This window comes from Sus scrofa, chromosome 9 (genome assembly GCF_000003025.6).
Source record: "Sus scrofa isolate TJ Tabasco breed Duroc chromosome 9, Sscrofa11.1, whole genome shotgun sequence".
NCBI classification, from domain to species: Eukaryota; Metazoa; Chordata; class Mammalia; order Artiodactyla; family Suidae; genus Sus; species Sus scrofa.
The window spans coordinates 87007762-87022770 of record NC_010451.4 but is presented as its reverse complement, the minus strand read 5'-3'; the positions used below and the strand labels follow the sequence as shown (position 1 = coordinate 87022770).

The following is a 15009-nucleotide window of genomic DNA, read 5'->3' as shown; positions in this document are numbered from 1 at the left end:
GTTAGGGGTCGAATCGGAGCTATAGCTGCCTGCCTGTGCCATAGCCACAGCAATGCCAGATCCGAGCCACGTCTGTAACCTGCACCACAGCTCACTGCAATGCCAGATCCTTAACCCACTGAGCAAGGCCAGGGATCAAACTTGATACTTCATGGTTCCTAGTTGAATTTGTTTCTCCTGCGTCACAATAGGAACTCCTTCACCAGCTTCTTTATTGTACATGTGTGGGTGATTAGCATAGTGAATTATGGTATACTTTTTTGCTCTCCCATTTCCCAGCATCTTTATGAATAGACTCTTTGTCTTCTATCTGGTATGTTCCTAAAGGGGTGAATTAATTTTAGTGCTAATTTAAGAAAAACAGCATTGAAAAAAAAATGTTTGTTTAAAAATAACAATCCAGGAGTTCCCATTTGGCTTAGTGGGTTAAGAACCCTACATTGTGTCCTTGAGGATACAGGTTAGATCCCTGGCCTTGCTCAGTGGATTAAGGATCTAGCGTTGACACAAGCTGCTACATAGTTCCCAGGCATAGCTCTGATCTGATATTGCTGTGGCTATGACATAGGCCTGCAGCCTCAGCTCCTATTAGACCCCTACCTAGCCCAGGAACTTCCATATGCTGCTGGTGCGAACATTAAAAAAAAAAAAAAAATATATATATATATATATATATACACATACACACACATACATACATATATATGAAGTATATGTCATATATATGTATGTATATATATGTATACATGTATATATGTATATATGTATAAGTATATATGTATATATGTATATATATGTATATATGTATATGTATATATGTGTATATGTATATATGTATGTGTATATGTATACATATGTATATATGTATACATATATATGTATATATACATATATATACACACACATACATACATATATATGAAGTATATGTCATATATATGAAGTATATATGAAGTATATGCCATATATATATGTCATATATATATATGAAGTATATGAAGTATATTATATTATAAATATAATATATATAATATATATCACTTAATCCAAGGAAAGGTATAAACCATTTTTGATTATCTGCTGTGTTTGTTATCTGTCTCACTGGTATACTAAATTAACAATGTTTCTCAAGGTCAGTTACTGTTACTCTAGTACTAGGTAACTTAATAAAATTTGTAGTCACCTTTTTCGTGGGTTAAATGTGGTATTTTACGTCATTCTTGTAAGACTATAGTTATTTCTAATAATCAAATTTTTAAGTGCTTTTATATGCAAACAGAAACTCCTCTGGCACATACCAGAGGTATTTGTAACTAAAAAGAAGAATGTGGAGAAGTCAAAAAGGGTTCAGAAGGAACCAGGAAATGGCCCAACTGCTCTTTTAAATGCAAGAAAAACCATTCTGAATTCCTAATGTATTATTGTGTCCAGGATGAGAAATTGCATGATATACCTGTTGTCAGACTCATCTCAGATTTAACTGGATTTTTAAAAATTTCTTTTAAGCACTTGGTACTGTTAAACTTTGGAACATAAAGTACCTCAAATAATACTGTTCAAGGGCTTAGGTAGATTTGATGCACCTTGGATCTTGTGGAAGGGAATGCTAAATATAATAGTAATTCAATGAACAAAATTTCAGTATAAATAAATCTAGTCTCTGTGATAATGTTGTCTTTCATTAGTCATTAAATTGATCTTGACTAAAAAGCATTTATTTAATGCATTTATGTAATGTGTTTTTTATAAGGTCAAAAGAAATAGACTGGCAACCTTATTTTACTACACGCATCGTAGATGATTTTGGCACACACCTAAGAGTATTCAGAAAGGCTCAACAGAAGATAACAGAGAAAGATGATCAAGTGAAAGGTAGTGTCTTTATTCCATTTGAAAATTAGGATTTTAAAATCTGTTTTTCTTTGTCATTCTGTATATCTGGAGTTATTTCTTCTTTGTCCAGGTACAGCAGAAGATCTTATAGATACCTTCTTTGAAGTTGAAGTAGAAATGGAGAAGGACGTTTGCCGTGATCTAGTGTGCACCTCTCCCAAAGATGAAGAAGGTTTTCTTTTCAATTTAACTCTTTTGAGAATAGTCACTGTTCAAGTTGGTTAGAAACAAGTTAGCAGAACTAGTGAACAAATAGAAGGGTAAAATCTAAGGGTGAAATTATTCTTAGAACAGGCAGTATAGTAAAACACTGTTACTATTCATTTTATTTTATTTTTTTAACTCTTAAAAATAGTTTCCAGGTTCTTTTTTTTTTTTTTTTTTTTGTCTTTTTGCCTTTTCTAGGGCTGCTCCCACGGCATATGGAGATTCCCAGGCTAGGAGTCAAATTGGAGCTGTAGCCACTGGCCTATGCCAGAGCCACAGCAACACGGGTTCTGAGCCACGTCTGCGACCTACACCACAGCTCACGGCAACGCCAGATCCTTAACCCACTGAGCAAGGCCAGGGGTTGAACCTGCAACCTCATGGTTGCTAGTCGGATTCGTTAACCACTGCGCTGCGACGGGAACTCCGGTTCTTTTTTGTTTTTAAAGGTCATCTATAAAATTTAAAGATAGCATTTACAGAGTACCTCTCTTGTTACCTTTTAAAATATAGCAAGCCCAAACATTTTATAATTGTCAGGTTACTTGTTATTTATAACTTATTAGTAATTTATTAGTCATTTATCTTCCTCTTGAATTTATTAATTTTTCAAGAGAGCTCCTGCTAACCCTAAAATATTTTCTAAGGGAATGATTATAATAATTTCAAATAAAATTTATAGAGTTGAATGGGCTTGTCTTTTCTTTGTTGAGAGAGTAAACCAGATAAGCTTTACCTGAGGATGTTGCCTTTTCCTAATTTTACAACAACTAAGAATCTGTGCTACTTGGCACATTTTTTTGATTAACAAGATCAGCTATGTAATTATGTTCCCAGGATGTGTCAGCCTATGAACAACTACGGAAAAGTGTTTCTAGTTGTGGAAATTGTCAGATTTTTAAAATGTGCCCAGCTTTTTTTATTTCTTTGTCTTCTTTCCTCTTTTCCCTTATTTTCTTCTTTCCTTTTTATATTTATTGTGTAATTAAGTTTTTAATTGCTGCTTCATTAGCACTAGTCTGAAATAACTAAATTTAAGAAATAAAGATGTGTAGTCCTTTTATGTAAATCAAGCCCTAATTAATAAGTAAAATAGAAGAGCATGTTCATCTTGTTATTCCCTGCTAGAATAGTGGAGTTTCTTTCTTGAAAAAGGAATTAGTATATTTTTAAATGCGCTGGTAACTATTAACTATGCAAAAGTAATGTGTGGTAGAAGTGTAGAATATGTGGTACAACTAAAATTTTGTTGGGGAAAACACTTGTAATTGAAGTTTCTCAACAATTCAAAATGTGGGGTAGAACAGAACAGAATAAAAAATATTTGATTAATGAATAGTTGCTGTTTGGAGAATAATGAAGGAATTTTTAATGAATATAGTTTAATTACTAAGATAATAAGCAATGTAATCAGGAGACTGCTTATTTCTATTGTTTTTTTTTTTTTTTTTTTTTTTTTTTTTTGTCTTTTTGCCTTTTCTAGGGCTGCTCCTTCGGCATATGGAGGTTCCCAGGCTAGGGGTCTAATCAGAGCTGTGGCCGCCAGCCTACACCAGAGCCACAGCAGCAAGGGATCCGAGCTGCATCTGCAACGTACACCACAGCTCACAGCAACGCTGGATCCTTAACCCATTGAGCAAGGCTAGGGATCGAACCTGCAATCTTATGGTTCCTAGTTGGATTTGTTAACCACTGGGCCACATTGGGAACTCCGCTTATTTCTACTGTTATTTGTGTTTTATATCAAGAATAGGTGGGGACTTCATATTTTCTAATGTTATTATAGCTACTTTTTTATTTCTAGGATTCCTAAGGGATTTATGTGAGGTCTTATTATATTTATTGCTACCTCCTGGAGATTTTCAGAACAAGACCATGCGATACTTTGTCAGGGTAAGTTTAAACTCATATCAAATAAATGGCTATAAAGCAGTTTAGAGTAGTAATTGTCAAAATTTTTGGTTCCAAGATGCTGTTATACTCTTAAAAATTATTGAGAACCCCAAAGAGCTTCTGTTTATTTTTATCTGGCAATATTTACCACATTATAAATTAAAACTAAGAAATTACGGAATACAGGAATACACAAGCACTCATTGCATTGATGATATCACAGCATCATGTTCCTTTCTCAAGGAGCAGCATTGTGTTCGGAATTTTATATTATGCTATTGATTTGAGAAGTATATAAGATTAAATTTGCTTTTGTGTTTTGAAATTTTTGTCCAGGAAATCATTGCACGAGGAATTCTTCTTCCATTAATAAATCAACTCAGTGATCCTGATTATATTAATCAATATATCATATGGATGGTATGTATTTTCTAAAATTACAACTCTTGTTTTCTTTTTTTTTGCCTTTTTAGGGCCATACCGCGGCATATGGAGATTCCCAGGCTAGGGGTCTAATTGGAGCTGTTGCTGCCGGCCTACGCCAGAGCCACAGCAATGCCAGATCCGAGCCACGTCTGCGACCTACACCACAGCTCATGGCAATGCCGGATCCTTAATCCAGTGAGCGAGGCCAGGGATTGAACCCTCAACCTCATGGTTCCTAGTTGGATTTGTTTCTGCTGCTCCACGACAGGAACTCCACAACTCTTTTTTTTAAAAATACTTTATTAAAGTGTACAAATATGATTTGGAAGTCAGGATGATGAGGCAATAATTTATTAAAGAAGTTAAGTAAAATTATATCTAATTTTTGTATTTCCAGTATTACTGTTTGCTAATACGTTGAATGTACCAGCCAGCTTCTCTTTAAGAAAGTTCATTGATAGGATAATCTTCCCTGCAATTTTGGTGCTGTTACTACTTATTTAAATTGGAAAAAGGATATTTTATTGCCTGTGTATATAGATGATGAGCACTGAAAAAAGGATATTTTATTGCCTGTGTGTATAGATGATGAGCATTTTTAAAAACTGCTATTTGATTTTAACTACAACTTGTGATTTGAACTACTTAAATAGTACTTTACTCTTCATATTAAATAGTGGAGGAAAATACGGAGAAAAGAACCTAGATTGAGAATGAGATCTGTGTTCTAAATCTCTCTAAGTTGCTTTGTATGTCTATAAGTTAGATAATTCATAGTTTTCTCATCCATCAGGCATATCAAAGAGTTAGTAGTTATTAAGTTTACTAGCTCTGATTTTTTTCTTTTCTCACTTTGTATCTCTTCTGGTTATACATGCTTTTCATCAGTAAATTCATAGTTGAGGAAGAGTTGTAAGTAAGCTATTGCTGGAATTACTTTGGTAGGTGTTTCTAGGTCTAGCGTTTATTTCCTTGAATCTGGAATTTCTTCCCCTCAGTCTCTTCTGTTCACTCAGTCTAGCTTTCCTAGGAAGGAACCACTTGATTGTTTTTTGTTTTATCATATTCATTATCAGACTTGCTATTTTTTAAAAAATAAATTTATTGGAGTATGATTGACTATAATGTTATGTTAGTTTCAGGGATATAGAAAATGATTTAGTTATGCATTTACATATATTCATTCTTTTTTCCCATATAAGTTATTACAGAATATTGAGTAGATTGCCCTGTGCTATAGAGTATGTCTTTGTTAATTATCTATTTTATATACAGTAGTGTGTATATGTTAGACCCATTCTTCCAATTTACCCCTCCCCCCAGTGGTGTCCCCTGTGGTAACCCAAAGTTTGATTTTGAGATCTATGAGTTTGTTTCTCTTTTATAAATAAGTTCTTTTGTATCATTTTTTATTAGATTCCACATATAAGTGATATCATATGATATTTGTCTTTCTTTTGTCAGCCTTCACTTAGCATGATAATCATGTTGCCACAAATGACATTATTTCATTTGTTTTTATGGACTTGCTATTTTTATTATTGTTGTTACTGTTGCATTGTTTGTCCCTCCAACCAGATTGTGGGTTTCTTCCAGGCAGAAATTGTCTTAGCATTGTATTCCTGGAGCCTTTCATGGAAGCTCTTTTCCTTTCCTTTGTCAGCTTCTTTAGAGTCCTGCTAGGCTCTACCAAGAGCTTTAAAATTGTGTACATTCACTTTATTAAAATTAAAAAAAATACATATCCTTTGGTTAGGAATTTTACTCCTAAAATTTATTGTAAAGTGATAAGAAGCAAGTGTGCAACACTCTGTATTTAAGGCCATTAGTGGCAGTGTTGTTTATAATACTAAAAAATTGAAAGCAATTTAAATGTTTTACACAGATGGATAGTCTAGCTATATTGATACAGTAGAGTACTGTGCAGCCATTAAAAATAATAGTAGAGAGTTCCCTTCATGGCTCAGTGGTTAATGAACCTGACTAGGATCCATGAATGTGAGATGGATCCCTGGCCTCACTCAGTGGGTTAAAGATCCGGTGTTGCCGTGAGCTGTGGTGTAGGTCACAGACGCGGCTCGGATCCTGCATTGCTATGGCTGAGGTATTGGCTGGCAACTGTAGCTTTGATTCGAGCCCTAGCCTGGGAACTTCCATATGCTGCAGGTGTGGCCCTAAAACAAAACAAAACAAAAAAGTAGTGTATCTTTACGAATATGAAAAGATATTTATATTTTTTATGTGAAAAGGATAACTAAAAATGTCATGTGTGTGGAAATCTAATCCTTTAACAATAAATATTTAAATAATTATATATTTTTGAATGACTGTAATTCTAATAGGATATATACTGACTGAATTGTTAATAGATGGGATCATGAAAGTTTTAATTTTTCTCTTTTATTTGTATATTTTACTTACACGGAGTATTGGTTATGTAACAAAAAGTAATTTTCTAAGTAGGAAAACGGGTAAAATTTAAAAACATTTAAGAGTAAAATTGCATTGTAACACACAAAAATGGATATTGTATACTAACTTTAAATAACTGGGGTACAATACTGTATAATCTTTTAACTATAGTGCAGAAATGGATGCATGTTTACCAGAATGTTATAATTATCTCTCACTCTTGGGATTAGGAATTATTTTTTATTCATATTTGTATTTTTCTTTTGCTGAGCTTATGTTAATTAGTTAATTAGCTTATGTTAATTAGTTATATGATAAAAACATTTTGGGCAGACTTAACACATACTCAGAGAATTCAGGCAGCTAAGTTTTTACTTGTTTTCCCCATAGGTAGGCTCATATTATTATTGTGTATGATGGTTGGGTCTTTTTGTTATTTTAATGAACAGGAATTGATCTGTTGTACTTTGCTATAAAATATGAGAAAAATCAGAAACGGTAAAAACATCAAAAGATCTTTGGGCTGCTTTGTTGTCTGGTTTTACACTCAATATTTGTATGGAAAATCCTTTATGTATAGGTATTTATTATTAATAATGAATATTAAATTTGGTTCAGTTCTTACTCTTTCATGCAGGTAACTTTCATATTAATGGTATCTAATTGTATAGTTTATTTCTATTTGAAAGGAAAAGTTTAGAGCAGTGTAGTAGTAACATATATTCTCTCTATATTAAGTGTTCATGTTACCCAACAATAGTTTTAAGCTATTAAGTCATTTCTAAAAACAGTATGGATATATTTGCCTTTCTCATCTCAAAATGTATATTTTATTTCTTTTTAAGACAAACTAGTTAATGTTAAGTCATGTCTCTGACTGTGGAATAGGTTACCTAATTGGTTCACATTGTTTATCCCCCCTGGAGCAGATAAGTGAACAGCTATTTAGTTGTTTCTTAAAGTTTTCTTTGAAAAAAATAGGTCTTTGTTAACCTACTTCTTTTCTCTTATTATTGAAGTAAAATTTTTATAAAGTGAGAGAAAAAGCTAAATAGTCTTCCAAAGTTGTGTTATAATTTTGTGTTTCCACACACACTGAGAGTTTGGTCTCTCCACATTCCGATTGACATTTGGCATTATCATTTTGTTGCAGTTAACTTGCATATCCTTGATGACTAATGATTTTGAGCACTTTTTCATGTGTTCATTGGCCATTTGTTCTGTAGTTCTGGACTTAAAACAGTCCCGAATACCTTGACTCCCTTTTGAGAATGGACAGTATCCTAAGCTGGCTGCCTCTTTATATCCCCTTACTGTTTTACTTAGCTCAAATTTTATTGGCAGTCATAGTATGATTAGTTCCTTCACAGCATCCTGAACTCTCTTTCTCTCTGTCACTCTATTATTTTCTTAGTGAAACCACACTCTGTTTAAGTCCAATTTAACCTTTTACTCCATAACAATTTAAAGAGCAAGTGGCTGGAGAAAAGATAAAATAACAGTTATTCATGTCATCACAGTGATTCTGTTAAATGTAGGTCAGAGAATGCCACTCCTCTGTTTAAAACTCTCCAGGAACTTTTCATTTCATTCAGAGTGAAAGCCAAAACATATACTAAACCCTACCGTATTTGCCCTTCCTTACCACTGTTCTCCATTACTATTCTACATTCCTTTGGTTTAGCTCTAGCCATCATGGCTTCCTGGCTATCAACAGACATTCTGAACATGCTCTGTACTTGCTAGTGTGCTGTATATTTCACTTACTTTGTTAATAGTCTATGAGAATTTAAATGCTGTGATATAGAGATTTTCATTGTGTCCTGTTATAAATACTGAGTATGTAGAAAGATATGCCTGGCCCAGGGTAGGCACTCAAGATTCTGTTTTCCCTTAAGTGAGTCCCCCTTCCATCTATTTTTTAAACTTTATTTTCAGATCCGTGATTCTAATTGCAATTATGAGGCCTTTATGAACATTATTAAATTGAGTGACAATATTGGAGAGCTAGAAGCAGTCAGAGATAAAGCAGCAGAAGAATTACAGTATCTCCGATCTCTAGATACAGCTGGTGATGGTAAGTAATTTATTTAAGTATAAGAATGTTTTACTTCTTTAATGATTATAATCTCTTCAAATGAAACTTTACCTAATGTCATTTTATGCTATTAGTTGATTTTACCTTAACTAAATTTGCCTCTTATTATGCTGGTATGTGCTGAGTATAAGGTACAATAATTTTCTGAATGTGAGACTGTTATTATTGCAATTATCTCTAAAGTAAAGATAATTCCAGTGGTTTAATTTTAATTAATTTCACTATAAAATTTCTGATTATTCCATTAAAGTAATTTCTCTATTCATTGGTTATTATGTAAAATTACAGTAAGTGCATGTTTAAAGTATTTCAAAGTAACATGGCCACTTTTTACTTCATAATCAATTTGTTTATTTTTAGATATCAACACTATCAAAAATCAAATCAATAGCTTATTATTTGTAAAAAAAGTATGTGACTCAAGAATACAACGGTTGCAGTCAGGCAAAGTAAGTACTTTTGAATTAATATTTAGTTATAAATACTTTATATTGATTAAAATGTCTAGTGAATGATTAGAGGTGGAATATTAACCAGTGTGGCACTCTACAAAACAACTTTTAGGAAAAAATTTCTCTTATACGATATAGTGTAAGTATTTGTTAAAACAAACCAAAGAGATTAAAATGATACATGAAAAATACTGAAACAGTTAAAGATTTTATTTCTAAATTCATTTATCTACTCATGTATTATTTTTTTATTCAAAATTCAGTTTCTATTGAATTTTTTTTTTTTTTTTTTTTTGTCTTTTGTCTTTTTGTCTTTTGTTGTTGTTGTTGTTGCTATTTCTTGGGCCGCTCCCGCGGCATATGGAGGTTCCCAGGCTAGGGGTTGAATCGGAGCTGTAGCCACCGGCTTATGCCAGAGCCACAGCAACGCAGGATCCGAGCCGCGTCTGCAACCTACACCACAGCTCACGGCAACGCCGGATCGTTAACCCACTGAGCAAGGGCAGGGACCGAACCCGCAACCTCATGGTTCCTAGTCGGATTCGTTAACCACTGCGCCATGATGGGAACTCCTCTATTGAATTTTGTACATTGGTTACCATTTTAGATGGACTTGATAGACAAATCTCTCTCATGGAGCTTCAATTTTAGTTGCAGAATCAGAAAATAAACCAGTAAATAAATTGATATATAATGTAAAAATAAGTAAAATGTGAAAAAAGTAATAACTAAAGCAAAGTAAAGTCATAGAGAATATCTGGGAGTGTTTTAGATAGATGTTGAGAGGTTTGATGACATTGAGCATAGAGAGATCTGCATAATATTCGAGAGTCATGTGAATTTAAAATTTTTTTTATTTTTAAGAATCTTTTCAGGCAAAGGTTAGAATACATGCAAAGGCCCTGAAATAGAAAATTGTCTGTTGAGTTAGAGGACATCGTTGTGGCTGGGATAGGGTGGATGAGAGGGGTTTGTGGTAGGAATAAAATTGGAGAGAAACCTTGGAGGTTAGAACATAAATAATTTTACCTGCCTTAGTAAGATTTTTTTGATATTCTGATGGTGATAGGAATCCATCAGAGATTTGCCCTGGTGAGTGACATGATCTGACTTGTAAGTTAAAGTGATTACATTGGCTCTTTGTGATGAATAGATTGTGGTGGAGTGGTGGGGGCAAGAATGAAAACTGATAGGTGATTTACAAGACTCTTGTTTTAGTTCAGTAAGAGCTGTACATAGAGGTTGGGAGAAGTAATTAGAGACTAGATATAGTGCTAACAGGATTTGTTAATGAATTAAATATGGGATGATAAAGAAAAAAGGACTCAAGTTTCCATCATGGTGCAGCTGAAACGAATCTGACTAGTAACCATGAGGATGCAGGTTCAATCCCTGGCCTTGCTCAGTGGGTTAAGGATCTGGTATTGCCATGAGCTGTGGTGTAAGTCGCAGACATGGATCGGCTCTGGTGTTGCTGTGGCTATGGTGTAGGCCGTCAGGTGTAGCTTCAATTTGACCCCAAGCCTGGGAACTTCCATATGCTGTAGGTGCAGCCCTAAAAAGCAGAAAAATGGAAAAAAGAAAGGAAGAAAAAAAGAAAGAAAGAAAGAAAGAGAGAGAAAAGGAAGAAGTGGGACCAGGTATCAGATATGTCAAAGGCTACTAATAAGTTGAGTAATATTAAGAATTAGAATTGACTATTGGGTTTGCCTATAGGGGGATTACTGGTGATTAATGATAGCATTTTGGTGGAATGGTGGAGAGAAACCCTGATTGAAGTCAGTCCAGTAGAAAATGGGAAGAATGAGTTAGAAACTGATTATAGATAGCTATTTGTTTGCTTTTGTAAAGGAAAGCAGAAATTCGGGGCTTTAAAACGGGAAAAAAAACCCATTTTTACTACCTTTAGTTTTTAGTGTAGTCACCTTTTTCATGCTTGTTTTCTATTGGAAATTTGTGACTCTCTTGTAATTTTGTAGTGTACTTAAATTCCTTAAGGAATGGAAGACTTATTTTTAAAAATCTTGAGTTTAGTATGCTAGTTTAATTATTACTTGAGACCCACATTTGTCATACATGTGTGTGCGGGTGTGTCTGTATGTCCTTGTTTCAAGTAACTATTTTAAATTGAGTTTATATACCCATGTAAACTCTGAATGGAAGAATAATATGATCTCATTGTGCTTAGTATTTCTTTATGTAGTTTCCTTATGTAGATATTAGATTAATGATCTTTAAGCATCGTTATTTAAAGTCTACTTACCTAAACACTTTAGGATATTGCCTGTTAAAATTTAGATACCCTGTTTGGAAGCCCATCAATTCTTATCATTTTGAATATCAAGCTTTACTTTTTAATAGCTCAATCATAGGTTTTCCTTCAGAAGAAAACTCAGAATCTTCACAGAGATGTAGTTTTTTTAACCAAGCCCCTCATCTTAAAATCTTAAGAGACTCTTTATTCTTTTTAATACAAACAGAGTTATAGCGAATACTTTTCCCCATCCTGTATCCATAGAGATGCTGCTGGGCAGGATAAAGAGGTGATAAAATTTGAGGAAGGAAGACTAAGATAGGAGAAATCACGTGTTGGTACTAGATTGCTTTACGCCACACATTTTAAGTCAGTGATCTGTTATTATTAAGTACTTACATGAAGAGGAAATAAATAATAAATACAGAGGAAGTATTTTTCTCCTTTTTTCAAATAGTCTTCCTTTCCTTTATGTGCCACTTATGCCTAATTTAGTATCTGACCCTGAATAAAGCAGCCTATGTAACTTTCAGAAAACTTGCATCTTTTTATAAAATAGTGGGTTGTGATATAAGAATTTGGGAATAGAGAGAAGCTGGTGAAAATTGTTCCCAGAAGCTCAGGGTTTTTTTGAAAAGGGCAGTAGTGAGGGTTTACTAATTTTACCTTGTGAGTAAATAGATGAAATAATAACCTACATTCACTTGTATTTGTAGGAAATAAATACTGTGAAACTTGCAGCAAACTTTGGGAAACTTTGCACAGTCCCCCTGGACAGCATTCTTGTAGACAATGTTGCACTACAATTTTTTATGGGTAGGTAAATCTATTTTATAAAAATAATAATAAACCTTGACATTTTTAATTATTATAAATATTAAATTTTAAGTACTTGATATTAGGCATCCCATATATATCTGTCCTCTTCCCCTCATTGTCTGAAATGTTCCTTTTTCTTTGGAAATCATAGGGGTGTGAGATTTATATTCAAGGAAAAAATGCTTGTTATAATTCATGTGCATTTGCTAACATGTGCATTTGCTAACCTTTTAAATAAACCCCAGGAGATTCTACTTGATTTTAAAAAATTATTTGAGAAGGAGTACTTTATCAGAAATACATATGTAACCTCTTTATATCATTTTTGTGCATGAATGGGGTAAGGACTTTGTTTTTATGCCATTTTAAAATATATTTATTAATTTTATTAGTATTACATCAAAATTGCTTTTACCTGGGGAACGTTTTCAGCACAACTCCCCAATTCTTCATTTTTACTATCAAAAACAAATGAATGGCTTATTGAAGCCCAAACCTTATTTCTAATATTTATGATGATAGTAATATTCTGATTAATCATCTATGTTGAGAATGGAAGCTGAATGTTTGTGAAGTAGGTTGTTTTCTCTTTCTCGGCTGCCCCTGCAGCATATGGAAATTCTTGGGCCAGGGATCCCGGGATCGAATCTGAGCTGTAGCAGTGACCGATACCATAGCTACAGCAGTGCCAGATTCTTAACTGACTGTGCTGGGCCTGTGATTAAATCGGCACCTCCAAAGAGACAAGCTAGATCATTAACCCACTGTACCACAGCAGGAACTCCAGAAGCAGTGTATTTCTGATGAAGCCTTCTCCCATAGAGATTGGATCAGGAAAAATCAGTTTTTTTTTGTTTGTTTGTTTGTTTGTTTGTAATATGTGCTTAATTTATCTTTTTCTCTGTAACTGATCTTTTTAGTTTAATCAATTTATAACTTTTTTTTTTTTTTTTTAAATCTTTTCCAGGGCTGCACCTGCAGCATATGGAGGTTCCCAGGCTAGGGGTCTAATCTGAGCTGTAACTGCCGGCCTACACCACGGCCACAGCAACGCCAGATCTGAGCCACATATGTGACCTGCACCACAGCTCATAGCAATGCCAGATCCTTAACCCACTGAGCAAGGCCAGGAATTGAACCTGCAACTTCATGGTTCCTAGTCGGATTTGTTAACCACTGAGCCACCATGGGAACTCCTATAACTTTTTTTAACCTCAAGCATTTACTAAATGTTTGAAATGTGAAGTGTTAAGTATTTGAAAGTTTAATCCTTCTTAATTTGTCATACAGGTGTATGTGTCTCAAAATGTGACATTAATATATATGTTGTTATGGATTTTGTTTGGTAGATTACATGCAGCAAACTGGAGGTCAAGCACATCTCTTCTTCTGGATGACAGTGGAAGGGTACCGCGTTACAGCCCAACAGCAGCTGGAAGTTTTATCAAGTCGGCAGAAAGATGGAAAACATCAAACCAACCAAACCAAAGGTCTTTTAAGAGCAGCTGCTGTTGGAATTTATGAACAATATTTATCAGAAAAGGTGAGGATATATTTTGTTTACTTTTTTTTTCTTCTTTAGCAGTATCATTAATAATGATTTTAATAAGTTTGTAAATATCCATTATGCTGCTATGCACAATTGCCTTGTATTGCCTTATTTAATCCTGATAATAGTATTATTGTGTATTATCCTCATTTTATAGGTGAAGAAACTGATTCGATTAGAAAATTGAATTAACTTGGCCAAAGTCATGCATATACTAAGTGACAGAGTTAAGATTCAAGGTCACACACACTTTAGATAATAAGTAGAAATTAAGAGGATGGAAAAAGGTCCACCATGCAAATAGTAACCAAAACAGAACTGGAGTGGGTATACTAATATTAGAAAATAGATTTTGAGACAAAAAAAATTGTTAGTAGAAAAATGAAAAACATTTTATAATTATAAAAGGGTCAGTTGATCTGGATGATAAAACAACAAAGCCCACACATATGTGAAACACAAACTGACAGGATTGAGGGACAAATAAATAATTCACCAATAATGGCTGGAGAATTCTATACCCACTCTCAAAAACTGATAAACAGAAAATAACCAAGGGTATACAAGAATTAAGCAACACTATAAACCAATTAGATGTAATACATCTGTAGAATACTTCTAAGAATAGTAGAATGTACATTATTTTCCAGCATACGTGGAATATTCTTCTGATAGATCATATGTTCAGACATAAAACAACTGTCATTGAAAAAGCATTGAGGTCATATATAAGCATGACCATTTCTCATGAAAGAATTAATTAGAAATCAAGAACAGAAGGAATTTGGGGGAAATCTGTACATATTTGAAAATTAATACATTTCTTTTTTTTTTTCAATTTTTTTATTTTCCCGCTGTACAGCAAGGGGATCAGGTTATCCTTACATGTATACATTACAGTTACATTTTTTTTCCCCCACCCTTTGTTCTGTTGCAGCATGAGTATCTAGACAAAGTTCTCAATGCTATTCAGCAGGATCTCCTTGTAAATCTATTCTAAGTTGTG

At 33.8% G+C, this 15009-nt stretch overlaps 1 protein-coding gene across 3 annotated transcripts in view; it reads left to right on the top strand.

Annotated features, from left to right (window-relative positions):
* The window catches only part of SNX13 (sorting nexin 13), a 123163-nt gene that overhangs the window by 64430 nt on the left and 43724 nt on the right, over positions 1 to 15009 (top strand). For all 3 annotated transcript variants that reach the window (XM_005667667.3, XM_003357459.5, XM_021063410.1), the window contains 8 exons: positions 1751 to 1872; positions 1964 to 2065; positions 3905 to 3993; positions 4330 to 4413; positions 8770 to 8908; positions 9290 to 9378; positions 12352 to 12451; positions 13804 to 13997. In XM_005667667.3, coding sequence (XP_005667724.2) covers positions 1751 to 1872; positions 1964 to 2065; positions 3905 to 3993; positions 4330 to 4413; positions 8770 to 8908; positions 9290 to 9378; positions 12352 to 12451; positions 13804 to 13997 — 919 coding nt within the window. The remainder of the gene's footprint in view (positions 1 to 1750; positions 1873 to 1963; positions 2066 to 3904; positions 3994 to 4329; positions 4414 to 8769; positions 8909 to 9289; positions 9379 to 12351; positions 12452 to 13803; positions 13998 to 15009) is intronic.